The 22,545-nt window shown below is 44.2% G+C and overlaps 1 protein-coding gene across 1 annotated transcript in view; it reads right to left on the reverse strand.

The window, feature by feature from the left end:
- The window catches only part of LOC128693052 (uncharacterized), a 16,851-nt gene extending 5,053 nt beyond the window's left edge, over window positions 1-11,798 (reverse strand). The window contains exons 1-2 of the mRNA XM_070092172.1: window positions 8,236-11,798; window positions 1,564-1,680 (exon numbers count right to left, since the gene is read on the reverse strand). Coding sequence (XP_069948273.1) covers window positions 1,564-1,680; window positions 8,236-8,238 — 120 coding nt within the window. The 5' untranslated portion in view covers window positions 8,239-11,798. The remainder of the gene's footprint in view (window positions 1-1,563; window positions 1,681-8,235) is intronic.
- Window positions 11,799-22,545: the final 10,747 nt, after the last annotated feature.

The following is a 22,545-nucleotide window of genomic DNA, read 5'->3' on the forward strand; positions in this document are numbered from 1 at the left end:
CTTCTCCCAGGCTAAGTGACTCCATATATAGCACTGGAGGTGGACCATATGTATAAATATAAATATATATATATATATATATATATATATATATATATATATATATATATATATATATATATATATATATATATATATATATATATATATATATATATATATATATATATATATATATATATATATATATATATATATATATATATATATATATATATATATATATATATATATATATATATATATATATATATATATATATACATTTTTTTCCCGTCTCTGAATCCATGCTGGTCATCGTGAATAAGCTCTGTTTTTATAAGGTGGTCCATCACTCTTTTCCTGATAATCTTCTCCATGACTTTGCATACAAGTCAGTGACAGTGTGACACTGATCTGTAGTTTAATGCTGCGTGTTTGTCCCCTTTTAAAAACTGGGACTATATTTGCTGTCTTCCACACCTCAGGTAGTCGCCCTGTTTCGATAGATGTGTTGAAGATTATTGTTAGTGGTACACAGAGCGCCTCTCCTAACTTTCTCAGACACACGGAGTACTCACCTAATTGTACTCACCTAATTATACTCACCTAATTGTACTCACTTAATTGTGGCTCCAGGGGTAGAGACTCAGCTCCTGGCCCCGCCTCTTCAGTGAACGCTACTGGGTCCTCTCTCTCCCTGCTCCATGAGCTTTATCATACCTCGTCTTAAAGCTATGTATGGTTCCTGCCTCCACTACGTCACTTGCTAGACTAATCCACTTTCTAACTACTCTGTGACTGAAGAAATACTTCGTAACATCCCTTTGAATCATCTGAGTCTTCAAATTCCAAATGTGAACCTTTGTTTCTGTGTCCACTCTCTGGAACATCCTGTCTCTGTCCACCTTGTCTATTCCACACAGTATTTTGTATGTTGTTATCATGTCTCCTCTAACCCTCCTGTTCTCCAGTGTCGTCAGGCCGATTTCCCTTAAACTTTCTTCATAGAACATTCCCCTTAACTCTGGAACTAGCCTTGTCGCAAACCTTTGCACTTTCTTTAATTTTTTGACGTGCTTGATCAAGTATGGGTTCCAAACTGGTGCTGCATACTCCAGTATGGGCCTGATGTACACAGTGTACAGTATCTTGAACGATTCCTTACTATGGTGGAACAGACAAGGTGGACAGAGACAGGATGTTCCAGAGATGGGACACAGAAACAAGGGGTAACACTTGAAGTTGGAGACTCAGATGAGTCAAAGGGATGTGTGTGTGTGTGTGTGTGTGTGTGTGTGTGTAGACGTCTTTCTGATCCGTATATCAGTACGTCTTTCTGTTCATATATATTTGTTAATACCTTCACCACTCACCACCTCACCAGTGCTTCACCACTTACCACCTCACCAATGCTTCACCACTCACCACTTGACCAGTGCTTCACCACTCACCACTTGACCAGTGCTTCACCACTTACCACTTGACCAGTGCTTCACCACTTACCACCTCACCAATGCTTCACCACTCACTACTTGACCAGTGCTTCACCACTCACCACTTGACCAGTGCTTCACCACTCACCTTCTCTACCAGGGCTCCACCGAGGATCTCTGGGGAGGTGACGGTTGCGCACACAAGCCTTTGAAGGGAAGTTGCCCGAGCCATGTGGAAGACAGTACCGTAGCAGTACATAGTAACCTGTGGAAGACAGTACCGTAGCAGTACATAGTAACCTGTGGAAGACAGTACCGTAGCAGTACATAGTAACCTGTGGAAGACAGTACCGTAGCAGTACATAGTAACCTGTGGAAGACAGTACCGTAGCAGTACATAGTAACCTGTGGAAGACAGCACCGTAGCAGTATATAGTAACCTGTGGAAGACAGTACCGTAGCAGTACATAGTAACCTGTGGAAGACAGTACCGTAGCAGTACATAGTAACCTGTGGAAGTAACGCTCTCAGACGCAGTTTAACGTCAGACATCTCTCTGTTTTAGTCATCAACGGCAACAAAGGTATCACAAGCTTTTGTTAGGACAATGTTCCACTCTGTATAGAGCTTTAGCAAGCCAGTGACTTGATAAAGCATTAAAAAGCTTGAAACAATTAGCAATACGCTGATTTACCAATCTTTTTTCAGAGGTCCAGATTATAAGACATTCCAGTCTTGCTGGAAGTAATCAGAAGCTGACTAAAACTTCAATATTTACCTGGAGAGAGTTCCGGGGGTCAACGCCCCCGCGGCCCGGTCTGTGACCAGGCCTCCTTAATCTTTAAAAATAAAGTTGATAGTTTTACATGTTTATATGTGTGTATACGAGACTTTATTACTAAACTAATTAGGTTTTAAATAACAAGGGCTGAAAATGATGAAAGCGTACATTTTGGAACGTTTGATAACGAGGACCAAGGTTTCAAGCAGTCATTGTAATGATAATGATGCTGGTACGAGCCTTATGCCACGTTGAGTGAGAGAACACAGGCTGGGTTAGCGATCCTTCACTGAGTGCTCTCTGGAACATGACTCACCACAACGTAATGACACGATTGAGTTTTGTGACTCTGATCGCGGGTTCTAACCCTACCTGTTGTATGGTTTGATCTATGGAAAATATACTTCCAAGCTAGAACGTATATAGCGAACACAATGTTGATGCTTAGTTTAGATGTAGCCTAAACTTTAAAGAAAGAGCAAGATAGTAACAGAAATCTTACAGGAATAGAAACAAACGAGGGAACGGGTGGGATTTTGACCTGGAGTTCACCATAGCCACGCTGGTAGGGGATTCATTTGTGAAAAAATTGTAATTTTAGTCACAGTGGGGCCCATGCTAACCTCCCTGTGAGAAATATACCTAGGTGGACGAATCTGAGTGTAGCCAGCTGGCCCAGTAGCTTACGCACTGGCCTAGAGTTTACGACTCACTCGCCATCTGTCCAAACCCAAACCGTTCCGTGATTTGTTTACAATTGTGTTCTTAAGATTTCGTGAGTTACAGGAAAATATATTTTGAGATGAGTCAGGTGGGCCATGAGTCAGGCGGGCCATGAGTCAGGCTGGCCATGAGTCAGGCTGGCCATTACACAAGGTTAGGAGCACCAGAAACCTCTCCGTGTACAGTTGGAGGAGCTAACCTTCGGGAGTACCAGGAGCTACGCAAAGAGGCTTCCCTGATGTTATGTATGAGCTGACCAATGGCAGCCAAGAACTCCATGACGTCTTTTCTGAGGACCCGAACCATCAGTTATAAGTCACTTGATTCTACATTATTAGCACCACACAATTCCACACTCACTGGCATTCAGTGAATCCTTTTACATAGAATGTTTCTCCAGTCTCGTGGTACGTGATTCTATGTATTATGATCCGTCGTTTATATTAGACACTTTTATACTAATCTTAGATCTAAGCGGCAGTCAGTGTAACGAGGAATTGGACACACTCGTCCTAATGAAGCTAAACAGATAACTAATGTTGCTTTGTAATTACGCTATATGTCACTGGAATTATTCCTATGAGCTTTAAATCACTATGTCATAAGTATTATTATCCGCTTACTGCGACCCACCGTTTACCTTCTGACTTGTTTACCTGGAGAGTTTACCTGGAGAGAGTTCTGGGGGTCAACGCCCCCATGGCCCGGTCTGTGACCAGGCCTCCTGGTGTAAGAAAAACTGCATTGTATAGAGCAGCCATAAGGCTTTTATCATTATGATTATTATTATTAATAGATTATCATTGTTATTATTACATATTTATTATATTACAGTACTATTATTATTACATTACTGTTATTATTACAGTATAATTACATTTAGAAGCCCTAAACTCATGGGGTCATACAACACTTAGAGAATGGGAGGCAATCAACTTTGATCCGAGGAAGGGGGAGACACATCTAATTCCTTGGATCAAGAGCCCTCACTGGGCAATCCCTTGGAAGGTTAGAGGGGCCACACAGCGTTACTCTGTGATCTAGGGGAAAGAGCTAAACCCGTATGGGAAAGTGGGAAGCAATCAGGTTCGATCGAAGGGAGAGAAGCGGATCAAAATCCTCGCATCAAGAGCCCCTCACCGGCATGGTGGAGGCTGGGCAGCGTCTAGGAAATGGTAGGTAATTCTAATTCTAAGCAAGTGGAGTGTATGAGAAGATGTGGCTGCTCCACCTCCTCGGATCACGAGCTCTTCAGTGGCATCAAGGCACTGACCGTGGAGGAAGAAATTACAATCTTAATGATCCTCGAGGAGCAGCTGTGTTGACAGATACTCCCTGTATACCCTCCACATGACTTGTGTTGACAGATACTCCCTATATACCCTCCACATGACATGTGTTGACAGATACTCCCTGTATACCCTCCACATGACTTGTGTTGACAGATACTCCCTATATACCCTCCACATGACTTGTGTTGACAGATACTCCCTGTATACCCTCTACATGACTCGTGTTAATTAACAGATACTCCCTGTATACCAATACCGTGACTGGAATACACAAATAATTATTTGTGTATTCCAGTCACGGTATTGTGCCTTTTTATTGTTTTCAAGATGTATTCTGGATGATATACATCCAACACACACAGGGACAGTTAAGTACAACATACAGATGCTTAGATGAGAGCGCAGTTTATTTCTGTGTGTGTTCCTGGAGGCTGTGTGTATGCCCGGCCCACCACCAAGGAGCGACTAGGCTGGCCTGGCTCCCTCTACAACCAAGGAGCGGCTAGGCTGGCCTGGCTCCCTCTACAACCAAGGAGCGGCTAGGCTGGCCTGGCTCCCTCTACAACCAAGGAGCAGCTAGGCTGGCCTGGCTCCCTCTACAACCAAGGAGCAGCTAGGCTGGCCTGGCTCCCTCTACAACCAAGGAGCAGCTAGGCTGGCCTGGCTCCCTCTACAACCAAGGAGCAGCTAGGCTGGCCTGGCTCCCTCTACAACCAAGGAGCAGCTAGGCTGGCCTGGCTTCCTCTACACCCAAGGAGCGGCTAGGCTGGCCTGGCTTCCTCTACAACCAAGGAGCAGCTAGGCTGGCCTGGCTTCCTCTACAACCAAGGAGCAGCTAGGCTGCCCTGGCTCCCTCTACAACCAAGGAGCAGCTAGGCTGGCCTGGCTCCCTCTACAACCAAGGAGCAGCTAGGCTGGCCTGGCTCCCTCTACAACCAAGGAGCAGCTAGGCTGGCCTGGCTCCCTCTACGTCTAGACCAAAATAAAGAATACAGACTTGTGTATATGGACTTCCACAGTAATGGTTTACTAACCTTCAAGTTCATGTATAAGAAACATGTACAATAACCGAGTATCTTTATCATTTCAATACAGAGGTTGTTTGAGGTGTTGAAACTGGAGACTGTGACTCAGCTGAGCGGTGCGACACATGTTCCAGAAACATGTTAACTATTTTGGCAGAAATATCATTCTGCTTTCAGCTTTTACCGTATTTGTTCGTGTACCAGTAATGCTGATAAATACTGGCGTCTTATTAACGATGGCTCTATGTCATTAAATGTCCGTCTGTGTCTCTATGAATCACTCATGTTTGTGTTCATTGATCCTAAGAAAGACAGGCTTCTAAATGTCTCCCGCACATCTTGAAGTGTCCACACGAGACAGTGTAGACACCAGGAAGTAGAATAAGCCACTTTTGTGGAGAAATCTCTGATGAAGGCGGTAGGTATCGTGGAGACTGATGTCACTCTTGGCAAGTGCTTTAAGGCTATTGTTTAACACATGACCCCACGAGACGACCAGGTGGCGTGTCTAGCAGGTGTAGTAGTGAAGATGGTCACAGTACGTCTTCTACAGTTATATAAAGACGAGGAACTTCAGCTAGTGAAAATGCGTAGAGGCTTGTAGAATGTACATCGTTCTGGCGTAGAATGTACATCGTTCTGGCATAAAATGCCAACACGATGGAAAAATATACACAAATGCAGTAAATGCGATCCTTTATTGATTACGTTTCTCCCAAACAGTAGACTTTATCAGGTTACAAACAGATGTGCCTGAGCAGACAGGTACAGGTAGTCGCCAGGACATTCTGGCCCGGGTCTTCTCTATATGGTGGCCAGGCCGTGACTCCCCATAGTGGGAGTGACACCTGAGCAGAGACTACACGGGTATATATAGGAATCACAGTGACGTGGAGAGTCAGGTGAAGAATGCTGAGAAGGTTGGATTTTAGAAGAACCTGAAAGGAATGGGTTTGTTGTTATGAAGGATAACGATCAAGAAGTTTCCTGGCCAGGGCTTTATCTAGGTTGTAGAAGCTGCTGTTTTTGTTGAAATTGTTGGATATACAGTTGAGTGATGATTTTAAGAGCCTGCTACATTGTCTTCTTCCCTGGTGATGAGTCTTGCTTCTGTGTCTTCTTCCCTGGTGATGAGTCTTGCTTCTGTGTCTTCTTCTCTGGTGATGAGTCTTGCTTCTGTGTCTTCTTCCCTGGTGATGAGTCTTGCGTCTGTGTCTTCTTCCCTGGTGATGAGTCTTGCGTCTGTGTCTTCTTCCCTGGTGATGAGTCTTGCTTCTGCGTCTTCTTCCCTGGTGACGAGTCTTGCTTCTGTGTCTTCTTCCCTGGTGACGAGTCTTGCTTCTGCGTCTTCTTCCCTGGTGATGAGTCTTGCGTCTGTGCAGTTGAAGGTATTTTTGCAGTCTACTAAGCCCCATGCTCTCATAGTGAGGGATATCACAGTATAGATTTAGGACCAGTTCCTCCAGAATTTTTCAGGTGTAAATTACGATGCATCTATTTTCACCTGAGTCCCAGGAACCACAGAATAATTTAGGTGCCTGCCTGAGTTTATAAGGACAGTGAAGGTTGTGTATACATTGTCTAGATCAGTGACAATGTCTGCCTTAAAAGAGTCTGCAATATGTCAGAGAACTGGAATATTGCAGTCTGCAATGTTCCAGAGAACTGGAATATTGCAGAATCTGCAATGTTCCAGAGAACTGGAATATTGCAGTCTGCAATGTTCCAGAGAACTGGAATATTGCAGAGTCTGCAATGTTCCAGAGAACTGGAATATTGCAGTCTGCAATGTTCCAGAGAACTGGAATATTGCAGTCTGCAATGTTCCAGAGAACTGGAATATTGCAGAGTCTGCAATGTTCCAGAGAACTGGAATATTGCAGAGTCTGCAATGTTCCAGAGAACATCATTTGTTCTAAATATCGAGCTTATCATTGTTCTTGTGTCACAACAACATACTTGAGATCCTTCATTATAAGGCCTTTAGATATTATCACTTCTAAGTCCCTCACATTCATTTACCGCTCTATTAAGGTGAATTGATTTTGATTTATTCTCAAGCCCAGTTTTCAAATCTAGTTTTTTCCACAGCGGAGTTACCTATATTTATCTTTATTGAACATAATATTGTTTTAATGGCCAACTGGAAGGTGAGATTTATATCAGCTCGGAGATCTGTTGTCATTTGACGTCATTCTAATGAGAATTCGTGTATCGTCCAGAAAGGAAGGTACAATGTGATGACTTATTCCACTCTACTTGGGATTTCAGACTGAGAAGAGATGGTGCGAGTACTGTGCCTCGGTGAACACAGCTTTCACTGTGTCATCTTCTGTGTTCACTATCCTCCTCTGATTTGTTAAACAAAAAAAATCGCCTGCACACTTTTAGCACATGTTTTATTTGTAATTACAATACGGTCACGTCTGCCGGAAGCTTTTGCAAAATTTACGTATACTACAGATGCGTTTGTTTATCCTCAAATGCTTCGAGACCAGGTTATAATGGTCCGGCAGATACGAGGGACAGGAACGACCCTTTCTAAGCCCATGTTGCACCAGGACTGTGCAACTGTCGTGACTAAGTAAGAGAGGTTATTCAGGTGTACACAAATACAGTTACAGAGATTATCATACATAGCACATTTTCCATTGGGGTCCTTTTAATACCACAAGTGCTGAGTATTATTTAATAATATTGAGCCTTCTTGTGTTATATAATAACCTTTGTGTATTAAACATTTCCTCATATGCTGATCATAATTATTATAATTTTAAAAATACAAATAGTAGAAAGGTATCGGCCGAAAATTGGGTATCAGTATAGACAAAATTTTTTGGTCTATCCGTAATATGTGGGTATTAAAATGATCTTTATCTAGACAATTAGAATTAGGGAATACCATTTTCCTGATAAAAAAGGTGAAAATGATAACACCTACGGAGGAAATCTGCGGTGAATGTTTGGAAATGTTATATAAAATTAGCAAGGTAACTGACCATGGTGGTAGGGAAGTAGACGATACAAGCCAGTAAGATGATCTTGGCGTTGATGGTATGATAGGGCTCACACGAGTGGTTAGAGACGTGGTTGAAATAGAAGTGTGGAGTAGGCAGGTAGACGGCAGCGTGGATCCCTGCACACGCCAACCACGACCCAACCACCACCACCACGCATACCTGGGGAGTACAGTGTAGAATGATAGTGTGGACACTCCCCAACAATCACCACGCATGCCTGGGGGAGTAGAGTATAGTATCGTAAGGGTTCTTGAATGGAGATATCGTAGGTTGAAAGTAGACACACTTGTAGGATGGTAAATATATTGTCAGACTGAGATGAGAGATGGAGCCCGGTGCCAAGCCTGTTCACGTCTTGTAGGTCTGCCGCCGAGTGAGAGCGGGACAGAGGAATGGGCCTCCTCGTGAGCAACCCGTGACGTCACACCAAGCCACAGGCCTACGAGGGATCTCGTGTCTAAAGCACAGGGATGATACTAATATGCTATGCTATATAATACTGGGAATACAGGGATCAGCAACTATGCTGACAGCTCGGTCATGTTACGTATGTCGTCCCGACATATACTACTATACTATAGGCTGAACAGGCAGGCGGATCTGGGCTGATTCTATACAATAACAAATTCATATATAACTTAGAACTAATGGATGGTACAACATGATTTTGACGTAATGGGTGTTAACGTAATCATTACAAACTATAAGAACAAATCATTATACAATATGGATGGAATTGATCGATCGATCTGTATTCATGCACTCTACGGATTCTGAGGAAGAATAATTATATACAAAGAAGTGTTTAACAGAAAGGCAGATTCGGTGCACACAAATCTAGACTGTTAATTCTCAGAATACGGAGGGAACGTGAACACGAAAATTTCTGACAAACTGATCAGCAAATAATAAAACACACAATTGACAAATTCATTCATCTCGGACATCTAATTATACAGACTATGTACATTTAAACCCAATTCTGCAAGGGCTAGGTTTACATATGCAGAATGGTTATCATCTCTGGGAGGGTCGAATTCCTCTGCAATGGCTAACACATGCCTTGACTGAGAGATCTGAACGAGTATCTACAAAAGATACAACTACAATCACTAGTGACTGTGGAATTACTAACTCGTCTGCTAGGAGTACTCAACTCGACTATTCGATACAGTAATTCTTGGCTCATAAGTCACTAATGAGTACTGGTGGCTTCACAGTAAGAATAAGCTCTTCCTGGAGCAGGAATCGAATCACACCAGAACACAAGGGATCGGTTCTTTGGGCATTTTTGACATCCTCGACAGTAAATGGAGGATCTGCAGTAACTACACTAACGTGTCGCGATAAAGCATCTGCGACTACATTCGACTTGCCAGGTAAATTTTCAAAAGTGGGATTGAACTCTTGGATAGTCAAGGTCCATCTGGCTAACCTTCCAGTAGGCTGTTTGTTCTGGAATAAAGGTAACAGTTCTTCCTTACTGGAGGAAAGAACAAACTCGGTGGAGTGGATGACTCCCCCCGGTTGAAAAAATTAATGCTATAACACGCAATATGAGCAAGGGAGAACGAATCTACTATCTCAACTGCAAGCACAGGAGAAAAGAAATGAACACGATGAACAATGCTGATATTCAATCTGAGTCGCACACAGTGACACGAGGTATCAGCTATAAAGAAACTACACTTACGTTAATATGTGAAAGTTATTCGAGAAATAACTTCTTACGATGCACTGATTACTGTCAACTAGGATGGGATCACCATCTGGAACATTAGGAACAACAACAGACACTCTAGTGAGAGCACTAGCTGTAACAGAGACGTCTTTCTGCAGACAGCATGTCACATCAACAAGAGATGGCATTACTAGTTGCAAGTAATCGTTTTCTGACAAGGCATCCCCTGTGGAGAAACTACTACTCGAACTAGCAGTCATTGCAGGGATAGGCTGTGCACTCAAGGCAGTCTGAGTGTCCCCGGACACTTGAGGCAACGGAACACTATCCTGCAAGTCTGAAGGTATAGGTGGAACACAGATGGGAATGACAGAATTACTAGTGCCTGACCGCTCGGCTACGTTAATAAGTAATTCACGGATCTATAGGAACTTAATCTGAACTTCACATTTCGCAGCACTTTAACAAATCTCAGATACAAGCTGTGAGAACAAACACATTGCTCAAGGGCTAGGTATTGTCTTTCAGTCAGTAAGGGAATGTTGGTACTGTGGACTGATTCATATTGACTTTGACTGGAATGATACACTAAGTGAACGTTCAAAAGTGACTGGGACATCTTCTCAGTGAAAATACTGAAGGGCATAAGTCAAGAAAAAAATAGAGAGAATGACACAGTAAGCTTAAATGGAAAAAAATGCTTAACTATTCTGCATAAGTAATTAAAAATTGACAAGTTACACAGTAAGCAAAGAACTCACACAAGAAGAATATGCAACTTAACAAACACTGAAAATCAAGAGAACTTGTACTTTGCTCAAATCTAATTTGCTCAACTTTTACTTTAAATTGAATAAATGGCACAGTGAGTTGTCTTTACTTTCAATGCAACAAGGAAATACACAATAAAATGATAAAATGGACTCAATAAACTTGTGCAAAAATTAAAACAAACACACAATTCACTGAAATTAAAAATTAAAATGACAGACAGAATAAAATACTATGCACAGAACAGAGCATAAGAAACTGCACTGTAATAAACTGTATTGCACAACACTGCATAAAATTTTCTGCAAGAAAAACTTTAATAGCAACACAATATTTGCACAAGAATTATTGCAAAATGAGTATGTGCAATAATAAAAATTATAACACACAAGAAAAGAAATATATCAAGGAATGAACACTTTAACTCTTAACTGCACTTAAACAACAAGCAAAAGAACAATTTACTTTAGAAGGAGAATTTAAAAATTGCACTAAGAGTGAATTTGTTCAATAAAACATGAAAAAAAATAATAGATGCAAAAAATACATAACAAAACAGAGGGTTGAACACTTACAGTGATGCAGAACACATCAACATAAACACAATACTAGAATTTTCTTGCAATGAAACTTGATGTTTTTTAAAAAATTTTGTAAACAGATTTCTTGCTGGAGCTTTAAAAATGGCACTATTGTCTGTGGAAATAAGACAAATTAAACACTGGCTGAATAAAGGAATATGAACACAAGAATGTTCAACACACAGGGAACAAAATAAAAATACACAAATGCTGGGAAGAAAAAAAAATAACAGACAACACTGAGTTGTGATGCAGAATATGAGGTGAAAAAGTTACTGAGTTAATACACTGGAATTCTGAAGTTTAAACACAAGTTCTATGCTGCTCATATGTTGCACACACAACAAAGGAAACACTAAGTACTTACTTCAAGTGTATAAAAAGATACACAACACAACAGATATAAAATAATACACGAAAATTAACACTGAATTAAGGAGATTAAAAGAAATTAATGCAATCAGTACATGATAAACACTGAGTCTGATCAAGAGTCACTGAATGTCACTAAGAGAAAAAATTCACTGGGAACACAAAAGAAATGTCTCATCACTCGCAAATGTCTCTAAAAAAAAAATATTATAGCTGTAACACTTGAAAAAAATGAGATTGATGGATTGTTTATATCGTCTTGCTGCTGTCCTCTGCACAGATGATCGTAGAATTGCGCTTAAATCGGCGAGAGACAACACATAGGAGGCTTTATAAAGATGGCGCGCCACTCTCTAGCTCTTGACCCCCTATGTGGTCCTTAAAATATGGTGCTACAACCCTTAGCAGTGCACCAAAACACTGATGAGGTAGATGAGTTGTAATGGCCGACTTTAGTTGGGTTTGTGGGTAATGGCTGAGCAAGGCGTCTGAGACCGGCAATGGTGCGACACACGTGATCGTGAGTGGCTGGGCTTATGGGTTGAACGTCGTAAGCCTCACTGAGAAAACCCACACTGCCGCAAAGATAATTCTAAGCCGACTTGCTTAAAATAAACCCACGAAATACTACAACACCACAAGGATGACAAGGAGCACTCAGAATGCTTGGAACTTGAATCACAAGCGATGAAGACTAGTCACGTGGCTTGCCTGAGTACTGGGGTAAGACACCTGGGTTAGTTGCTAGCTGGCTTATCTTAACCCTTCACACAGAATAGCTTGATAACTTCACACGATGAGCACAGCAGGGGTGGAAGCTGGCTTGGCAGGCAAAATAATTGGATGGAGTAGGCTAGGCTGGACTGGACTCGGGTGTTCTGACTCCCCCACCACAGACTGGAAGCTGGCTTATTTTGCAAACTCGGGTCAACCCCTCGGGAGTAATGCAAAAAGCAGTTAACACTAATACAAAGAGACTGACCAGTGAATAATGTAGAAGCTGGTAGAGTAGCTGGCTTGAGGTAGCTGGATGGGGTGAACCTCGGTAGTCGGTAGGCCTACTGGTCACACGAAATGGCCGTCTTGCTGGTCGACAATTTTATCTCCAGAAATCGCTGTAATCGTCAGAATTACAGGCTCACCGCTGTCACCATTTATCGTAAGGGTTCTTGAATGGAGATATCGTAGGTTGAAAGTAGACACACTTGTAGGATGGTAAATATATTGTCAGACTGAGATGAGAGATGGAGCCCGGTGCCAAGCCTGTTCACGTCTTGTAGGTCTGCCGCCGAGTGAGAGCGGGACAGAGGAATGGGCCTCCTCGTGAGCAACCCGTGACGTCACACCAAGCCACAGGCCTACGAGGGATCTCGTGTCTAAAGCACAGGGATGATACTAATATGCTATGCTATATAATACTGGGAATACAGGGATCAGCAACTATGCTGACAATAGTGAGACACAGTAGTAACCCACCATCACTACCACAACCTGGGAGCAGGGTGTAGTGAGAGACAGTAGGAACCCACCATCACTACCACAACCTGGGAGCAGGGTGTAGTGAGAGTCAGTACGAACCCACCATCACTACCACAAACTGGGAGCAGGGTGTAGTGAGAGTCAGTACGAACCCACCATCACTACCACAACCTGGGAGCAGGGTGTAGTGAGAGTCAGTACGAACCCACCATCACTGCCACAACCTGGGAGCAGGGTGTAGTGAGAGTCAGTAGGAACCCACCATCACTACCACAACCTGGGAGCAGGGTGTAGTGAGAGTCAGTAGTAACCCACCATCACTACCACAACCTGGGAGCAGGGTGTAGTGAGAGTCAGTACGAACCCACCATCACTACCACAACCTGGGAGCAGGGTGTAGTGAGAGTCAGTACGAACCCACCATCACTACCACAACCTGGGAGCAGGGTGTAGTGAGAGTCAGTAGGAACCCACCATCACTACCACAACCTGGGAGCAGGGTGTAGTGAGAGTCAGTACGAACCCACCATCACTACCACAACCTGGGAGCAGGGTGTAGTGAGAGACAGTAGGAACCCACCATCACTACCACAACCTGGGAGCAGGGTGTAGTGAGAGTCAGTAGTAACCCACCATCACTACCACAACCTGGGAGCAGGGTGTAGTGAGAGTCAGTAGGAACCCACCATCACTACCACAACCTGGGAGCAGGGTGTAGTGAGAGTCAGTACGAACCCACCATCACTACCACAACCTGGGAGCAGGGTGTAGTGAGAGACAGTAGGAACCCACCATCACTACCACAACCTGGGAGCAGGGTGTAGTGAGAGTCAGTACGAACCCACCATCACTACCACAACCTGGGTGCAGGGTGTAGTGAGAGTCAGTAGTAACCCACCATCACTACCACAACCTGGGAGCAGGGTGTAGTGAGAGTCAGTAGTAACCCACCATCACTACCACAACCTGGGAGCAGGGTGTAGTGAGAGTCAGTAGGAACCCACCACCACTACCACAACCTGGGAGCAGGGTGTAGTGAGAGACAGTAGGAACCCACCATCACTACCACAACCTGGGAGCAGGGTGTAGTGAGAGTCAGTAGGAACCCACCATCACTACCACAACCTGGGAGCAGGGTGTAGTGAGAGTCAGTACGAACCCACCATCACTACCACAACCTGGGAGCAGGGTGTAGTGAGAGTCAGTAGTAACCCACCATCACTACCACAACCTGGGAGCAGGGTGTAGTGAGAGTCAGTAGTAACCCACCATCACTACCACAACCTGGGAGCAGGGTGTAGTGAGAGTCAGTAGTAACCCACCATCACTACCACAACCTGGGAGCAGGGTGTAGTGAGAGTCAGTAGTAACCCACCATCACTACCACAACCTGGGAGCAGGGTGTAGTGAGAGTCAGTACGAACCCACCATCACTACCACAACCTGGGAGCAGGGTGTAGTGAGAGTCAGTAGTAACCCACCATCACTACCACAACCTGGGAGCAGGGTGTAGTGAGAGTCAGTACGAACCCACCATCACTACCACAACCTGGGAGCAGGGTGTAGTGAGAGTCAGTAGTAACCCACCATCACTACCACAACCTGGGAGCAGGGTGTAGTGAGAGTCAGTACGAACCCACCATCACTACCACAACCTGGGAGCAGGGTGTAGTGAGAGTCAGTACGAACCCACCATCACTACCACAACCTGGGAGCAGGGTGTAGTGAGAGTCAGTACGAACCCACCATCACTACCCCAACCTGGGAGCAGGGTGTAGTGAGAGTCAGTAGTAACCCACCATCACTACCACAACCTGGGAGCAGGGTGTAGTGAGAGTCAGTAGTAACCCACCATCACTACCACAACCTGGGAGCAGGGTGTAGTGAGAGTCAGTAGTAACCCACCACCACTACCACAACCTGGGAGCAGGGTGTAGTGAGAGTCAGTACGAACCCACCATCACTACCACAACCTGGGAGCAGGGTGTAGTGAGAGTCAGTAGTAACCCACCACCACTACCACAACCTGGGAGCAGGGTGTAGTGAGAGTCAGTACGAACCCACCATCACTACCACAACCTGGGAGCAGGGTGTAGTGAGAGTCAGTAGTAACCCACCACCACTACCACAACCTGGGAGCAGGGTGTAGTGAGAGTCAGTAGTAACCCACCATCACTACCACAACCTGGGAGCAGGGTGTAGTGAGAGTCAGTACGAACCCACCATCACTACCACAACCTGGGAGCAGGGTGTAGTGAGAGTCAGTAGGAACCCACCATCACTACCACAACCTGGGAGCAGGGTGTAGTGAGAGTCAGTACGAACCCACCATCACTACCACAACCTGGGAGCAGGGTGTAGTGAGAGACAGTAGGAACCCACCATCACTACCACAACCTGGGAGCAGGGTGTAGTGAGAGTCAGTACGAACCCACCATCACTACCACAACCTGGGAGCAGGGTGTAGTGAGAGACAGTAGGAACCCACCATCACTACCACAACCTGGGAGCAGGGTGTAGTGAGAGTCAGTACGAACCCACCATCACTACCACAACCTGGGAGCAGGGTGTAGTGAGAGACAGTAGGAACCCACCATCACTACCACAACCTGGGAGCAGGGTGTAGTGAGAGTCAGTACGAACCCACCATCACTACCACAACCTGGGAGCAGGGTGTAGTGAGAGACAGTAGGAACCCACCATCACTACCACAACCTGGGAGCAGGGTGTAGTGAGAGTCAGTACGAACCCACCATCACTACCACAACCTGGGAGCAGGGTGTAGTGAGAGTCAGTAGTAACCCACCATCACTACCACAACCTGGGAGCAGGGTGTAGTGAGAGTCAGTACGAACCCACCATCACTACCACAACCTGGGAGCAGGGTGTAGTGAGAGTCAGTACGAACCCACCATCACTACCACAACCTGGGAGCAGGGTGTAGTGAGAGTCAGTAGTAACCCACCATCACTACCACAACCTGGGAGCAGGGTGTAGTGAGAGTCAGTACGAACCCACCATCACTACCACAACCTGGGAGCAGGGTGTAGTGAGAGTCAGTAGTAACCCACCATCACTACCACAACCTGGGAGCAGGGTGTAGTGAGAGTCAGTACGAACCCACCATCACTACCACAACCTGGGAGCAGGGTGTAGTGAGAGTCAGTAGTAACCCACCATCACTACCACAACCTGGGAGCAGGGTGTAGTGAGAGACAGTAGGAACCCACCATCACTACCACAACCTGGGAGCAGGGTGTAGTGAGAGTCAGTAGGAACCCACCATCACTACTACAACCTGGGAGCAGGGTGTAGTGAGAGTCAGTAGGAACCCACCATCACTACCACAACCTGGGAGCAGGGTGTAGTGAGAGTCAGTAGTAACCCACCATCACTACCACAACCTGGGAGCAGGGTGTAGTGAGAGTCAGTAGTATCCCACCATCACTACCACAACCTGGGAGCAGGGTGTAGTGAGAGACAGTAGGAACCCACCATCACTACCACAACCTGGGAGCAGGGTGTAGTGAGAGTCAGTAGTATCCCACCATCACTACCACAACCTGGGAGCAGGGTGTAGTGAGAGTCAGTAGTATCCCACCATCACTACCACAACCTGGGAGCAGGGTGTAGTGAGAGTCAGTAGGAACCCACCATCACTACCACAACCTGGGAGCAGGGTGTAGTGAGAGTCAGTAGTAACCCACCATCACTACCACAACCTGGGAGCAGGGTGTAGTGAGAGTCAGTAGGAACCCACCATCACTACCACAACCTGGGAGCAGGGTGTAGTGAGAGTCAGTAGGAACCCACCATCACTACCACAACCTGGGAGCAGGGTGTAGTGAGAGTCAGTAGTATCCCACCATCACTACCACAACCTGGGAGCAGGGTGTAGTGAGAGTCAGTACGAACCCACCATCACTACCACAACCTGGGAGCAGGGTGTAGTGAGAGACAGTAGGAACCCACCATCACTACCACAACCTGGGAGCAGGGTGTAGTGAGAGACAGTAGGAACCCACCATCACTACCACAACCTGGGAGCAGGGTGTAGTGAGAGACAGTAGGAACCCACCATCACTACCACAACCTGGGAGCAGGGTGTAGTGAGAGTCAGTAGGAACCCACCATCACTACCACAACCTGGGAGCAGGGTGTAGTGAGAGTCAGTAGTAACCCACCATCACTACCACAACCTGGGAGCAGGGTGTAGTGAGAGACAGTAGGAACCCACCATCACTACCACAACCTGGGAGCAGGGTGTAGTGAGAGTCAGTAGTAACCCACCATCACTACCACAACCTGGGAGCAGGGTGTAGTGAGAGTCAGTAGTAACCCACCACAACTACCACAACCTGGGAGCAGGATGTAGTGAGAGTCAGTAGTAACCCACCATCACTACCACAACCTGGGAGCAGGGTGTAGTGAGAGTCAGTAGTAACCCACCATCACTACCACAACCTGGGAGCAGGGTGTAGTGAGAGTCAGTAGGAACCCACCACCACTACCACAACCTGGGAGCAGGGTGTAGTGAGAGTCAGTAGTAACCCACCATCACTACCACAACCTGGGAGCAGGGTGTAGTGAGAGTCAGTAGTAACCCACCACCACTACCACAACCTGGGAGCAGGGTGTAGTGAGAGACAGTAGGAACCCACCACCACTACCACAACCTGGTAGCAGGGTGTAGTGAGAGTCAGTACGAACCCACCATCACTACCACAACCTGGGAGCAGGATGTAGTGAGAGTCAGTACGAACCCACCATCACTACCACAACCTGGGAGCAGGGTGTAGTGAGAGACAGTAGGAACCCACCATCACTACCACAACCTGGGAGCAGGGTGTAGTGAGAGACAGTAGGAACCCACCATCACTACCACAACCTGGGAGCAGGATGTAGTGAGAGTCAGTACGAACCCACCACCACTACCACAACCTGGGAGCAGGGTGTAGTGAGAGTCAGTAGGAACCCACCATCACTACCACAACCTGGGAGCAGGGTGTAGTGAGAGTCAGTACGAACCCACCATCACTACCACAACCTGGGAGCAGGGTGTAGTGAGAGTCAGTACGAACCCACCATCACTACCACAACCTGGGAGCAGGGTGTAGTGAGAGTCAGTACGAACCCACCATCACTACCACCTTTCTTAAATAATTTGGGAACATTCCCAATATGAGTAATTTCAAGCCTCAAACGAGAATATGAGAGACGCTGGGCCCATTAAGCAAGCTCCTTATCATATAAACCAAAATAAAAAAAAATCACATGGAAGAAGTAAATTTTTATAGTTTATAGTGAGATCCATGGTTCCATGTCCATGGTTCCATCTCCATGGTTCCATGGATCCATAATTCCTACAGCAGATACAGCTATAAGAGCGTGAACTAATTTGCAGAAATTTAACACTGTAATCAAAACAGATGGTTATCCATTACTGTGCATGAGCGATGTGCTTCATGTGGGCAGAAATAAATTTAAAAGCTAGAGTTCTTAAATAGTTATTATCAAAGTCGAATAACCCAGGAGGCAAGTGAGATCACAGTCTTTGTACAAGGGTTTTGCTCTTCGGGAATAAAAATGCATCTGTGAGCTTCCAGTGACGTCTCTATGAAGTGATGTGAGGAAGAAGTCAAACTTACACGACTTAGTAGTGTTTGGTGATTTATGCTAAAATTATTTGCAATGTATAGATTGTTTGAGCAGTTGGCCTAAGTTCTTTTGACAGCAAGTCTTGCTCATAGTAAGTCTGGCCAAGCCTATAGTACTTGTGTAGGTTACATGGTAAACCTGAGAGAAATGACTCCATGAATACTAAAGTGGATAGAACAGTCAACTTCTCTTGACCACAGAATAGTAAGGTAATGATATTTTTTCTGTGTTTGCTAGGCTACTGGAAGCAGTTTTCCACCAGACTATCAAAATTTACATGACAAACAGATTTTATCAGTTGAAAAATTAAATTTAATTTGGATGGAATATACCAGTTATGTTGTAGTGTTGTTCCAATGGACTGATAAAAAAGTTCTCAACCTGTGTTACCACTCAACCAACTTGAAAAGTCATCAGTGCAACATTACTACTGTTGCAAAGGAAGCACTTGCAATGGTGGTGTTAGTCTGAAGCTTAAGACTCAGCACGGTGATTCTTCTTTAGTAACTCTATACACTACGGGTTTTACAGAATTAAATGTTACTGAAATGGGCAATGTTTCTTCAGCTTTATGATTTAAAAGTAGAGTATGTGACTGACACTGAGAATATAGTAACTGGGGCACTCTCCTAACATTGAAATCAAGTGTTTTATATCCACAATTAAAATGTAGTTAGGTTCCGCGTTATTCACTTGGAGATTCTGCAGTCATGTCCACTGGTAACCTGCGTCCTCCTAGTCACCCAAAAGAGAGAGAGAGAAATAGACAGAGTTGAAGGTGAGAATCTCGAGTCTCAAGTACATATTTTAATTGATGAGGCTGAGTTTAGAACCTTTACTGAATAAGGAGTTCCAGGATGGTATGTACTATGCATAAGCAAGTCTTTGTGTCTTGATCTACGTAAGAAGGACGAGGTGTTGGTACTGGGATGTATGGAGGGTACCCACGCCAGAGTCTGACGGTTTTAAGATCATCAGTGTTGACTGGATAGTCTCATCATTGTCTGGCTGCAGTTGTCACTGTGGAAAATACTGTATATATTTTCCAGAAATACAGTAGTTATTAAATGTAAATAGATGGCCATACTGTATTTAAAATTTATGTAATCGAAAACGGGAAGCTGCGCCTGCGCAGAAGGGACACTCGCCATCTTGATTTTGAATTGGATACAACATTAATATAATGGGAAGAATTTTTCGTGCTCTAGAGGTTAAAATTGGATTGACACCTCTCAAATAGTAGGCGAAATTGTTGGACATGCATTCCTGCATAACTTGAGATATCAGACGACTGGACAAGACAGCTCCAGGAACCTCAGATAAGCTCTCTAGATTTGTGTATAATTCTGGCCAGCGTTTTCATAAATTTAGTTAGTGAGGTTTTTCTGAGTATGATACAACTTAATATCCAGTCAAATTGGTGAGTGATATTAAGATATATTTTCCTTCTGTTATGTATATGTGAATTTATATATAATAATTTTTTAATATACAGTCCACAAATTTATATATTTACCAGTATTCCTGGTGATGTATATTTCATTTAATTAATAGGTCCAGAGCAACTTGTGGATATGACAGTGGTAGGTATCGAAGGGGGACATTTTTTGCGACCTAGGTATCCCAAATTCCTACTTGTCTAACTGATAAATAACAATTATCTGTTCATTTACTGTTATGTACATAATGATACATTCAGCTAAATGCAATTTTCCACAGTCACAATCACTTTGACATCAATAAATCTGATGACTGAGACACTTGTGCAACACTTGGGTACCTCTATTGTGGGCAATAAAGCTTCTCAAGTGTTGCACAGATGTCCCAGTCATCAACTTTTCGTTTCTCTGAACCATTTATTTACAATCAATAAATTTGGTATCAGTTGTTTACTTCTCTTTTGTTTATCTTATTTTTACTTTTGCTTTGTTTCAAACATTTTTTGATGAAGATGACGTCACTCAGGAGTACAGCTGCTGCTTCCTTAGTGATCACAAAAAAACAGCTGAGATTAACGTAGGTAATATTAATTTCACTTGGTTCAGTTGTAATATCAATGAGTAAGTTTATTGTTCTATGTCAGTAAGAAAAGAATTTTGTTGGGAAGTTTTACTGGGAATATCATTAATAACTTCGAGTTGTTAGTTCATCCTTCACGTGTTAAAACCTGGAGTTTTGAGAATTGTGTATTAGTTTAAATTTTATTTGTTGAATTTCTGTAATGAGTTGTGTTACTGTGATGAGTCTGCGTATGGGATCATGTATTTTGTGATGTGTCAGAAATATTTCCAGAGTACTGTGTAGGTGAAGACTAGATTATTGGATGTGTAAAATAGTGAGGGATGCTTATTCTATCCCTTCTCCTCGTCTTCCTCCTCACCATGCCACCTGTCTCCCGTACTGTTGCTCCCTTGTCTGTGGCTTGGTTGATAGCGCACTCGCTTAACACACTGAGTGCCCGTGGTTTTAATCCCAGGTCCAAGTGGTTACGTTAATAATTGTAAAAATAATAATAATAATAATAATAATAATAATAATAATAATAATAATAATAATAATTATTATTATTATTATTATTATTATTATTATTATTATTATTATTATTATTATTATTATTATTATTATTATTATTATTATTATTATCATTATTATCATTTATTATTATTATTATTATTATTATTATTATTATTATTATTATTATTATTATTATTATTATTATTATTATTATTATTATTATTATTATTATTATTATTGTACTGGTACAAGGATAACGCTCCTTACCCAGGGCAGGGAGGGTTATCCTGAGTGCCAAACCCACCCTTCCCTGGGTTATCCTGAGTGCCTAACACACCCTTCACTGGGTTATCCTGAGTGCCTAACCCACCCTTCCCTGGGTTATCCTGAGTGCCTAACCCACCCTTCCCTGGGTTATCCTGAGTGCCTAACCCACGCTTCACTGGGTTATCCTGAGTGCCTAACCCACCCTTCCCTGGGTTATCCTGAGTGCCTAACCCACCCTTCACTGGGTTATCCTAAGTGCCTAACCCACCCTTCACTGGGTTATCCTGAGTGCCTAACCCACCCTTCCCTGGGTTATCCTGAGTGCCTAACCCACGCTTCACTGGGTTATCCTGAGTGCCTAACCCACCCTTCCCTAGGTTATCCTGAGTGCCTAACCCACCCTTCACTGGGTTATCCTGAGTGCCTAACCCACCCTTCCCTGGGTTATCCTGAGTGCCTAACCCACCCTTCCCTGGGTTATCCTGAGTGCCTAACCCACCCTTCCCTGGGTTATCCTGAGTGCCTAACCCACCCTTCACTGGGTTATCCTGAGTGCCTAACCCACCCTTCCCTGGGTTATCCTGAGTCCCTAACCCACCCTTCACTGGGTTATCCTAAGTGCCTAACCGACCCTTCCCTGGGTTACCCTGAGTGCCTAACCCACCCTTCCCTGGGTTATCCTGAATGCCTAACCCACACTTACCTGGGTTATCATGAGTGCCTAACCCACCCTTCCATGGGTTATCATGCGTGCCTAACCCATCCTTCCATTGGTTATCCTGAGTGCCTAACCCACCCTTCCTTGGGTTATCATGAGTGCCTAACCCACCCTTCCCTGGGTTATCCTGAGTGCCTAACCCACGATTCCCTGGGTTATTCAGGGTGGCTAACCCACCCTTCCCTGGGTTATTCTGGGTGGCTAACCCACCCTTCCATGAGTTACCCTGGGTGCCTAACCCACCCTTC

The sequence above is a fragment of the Cherax quadricarinatus genome, chromosome 38 (assembly GCF_038502225.1).
Source record: "Cherax quadricarinatus isolate ZL_2023a chromosome 38, ASM3850222v1, whole genome shotgun sequence".
Taxonomy (NCBI): domain Eukaryota; kingdom Metazoa; phylum Arthropoda; class Malacostraca; order Decapoda; family Parastacidae; genus Cherax; species Cherax quadricarinatus.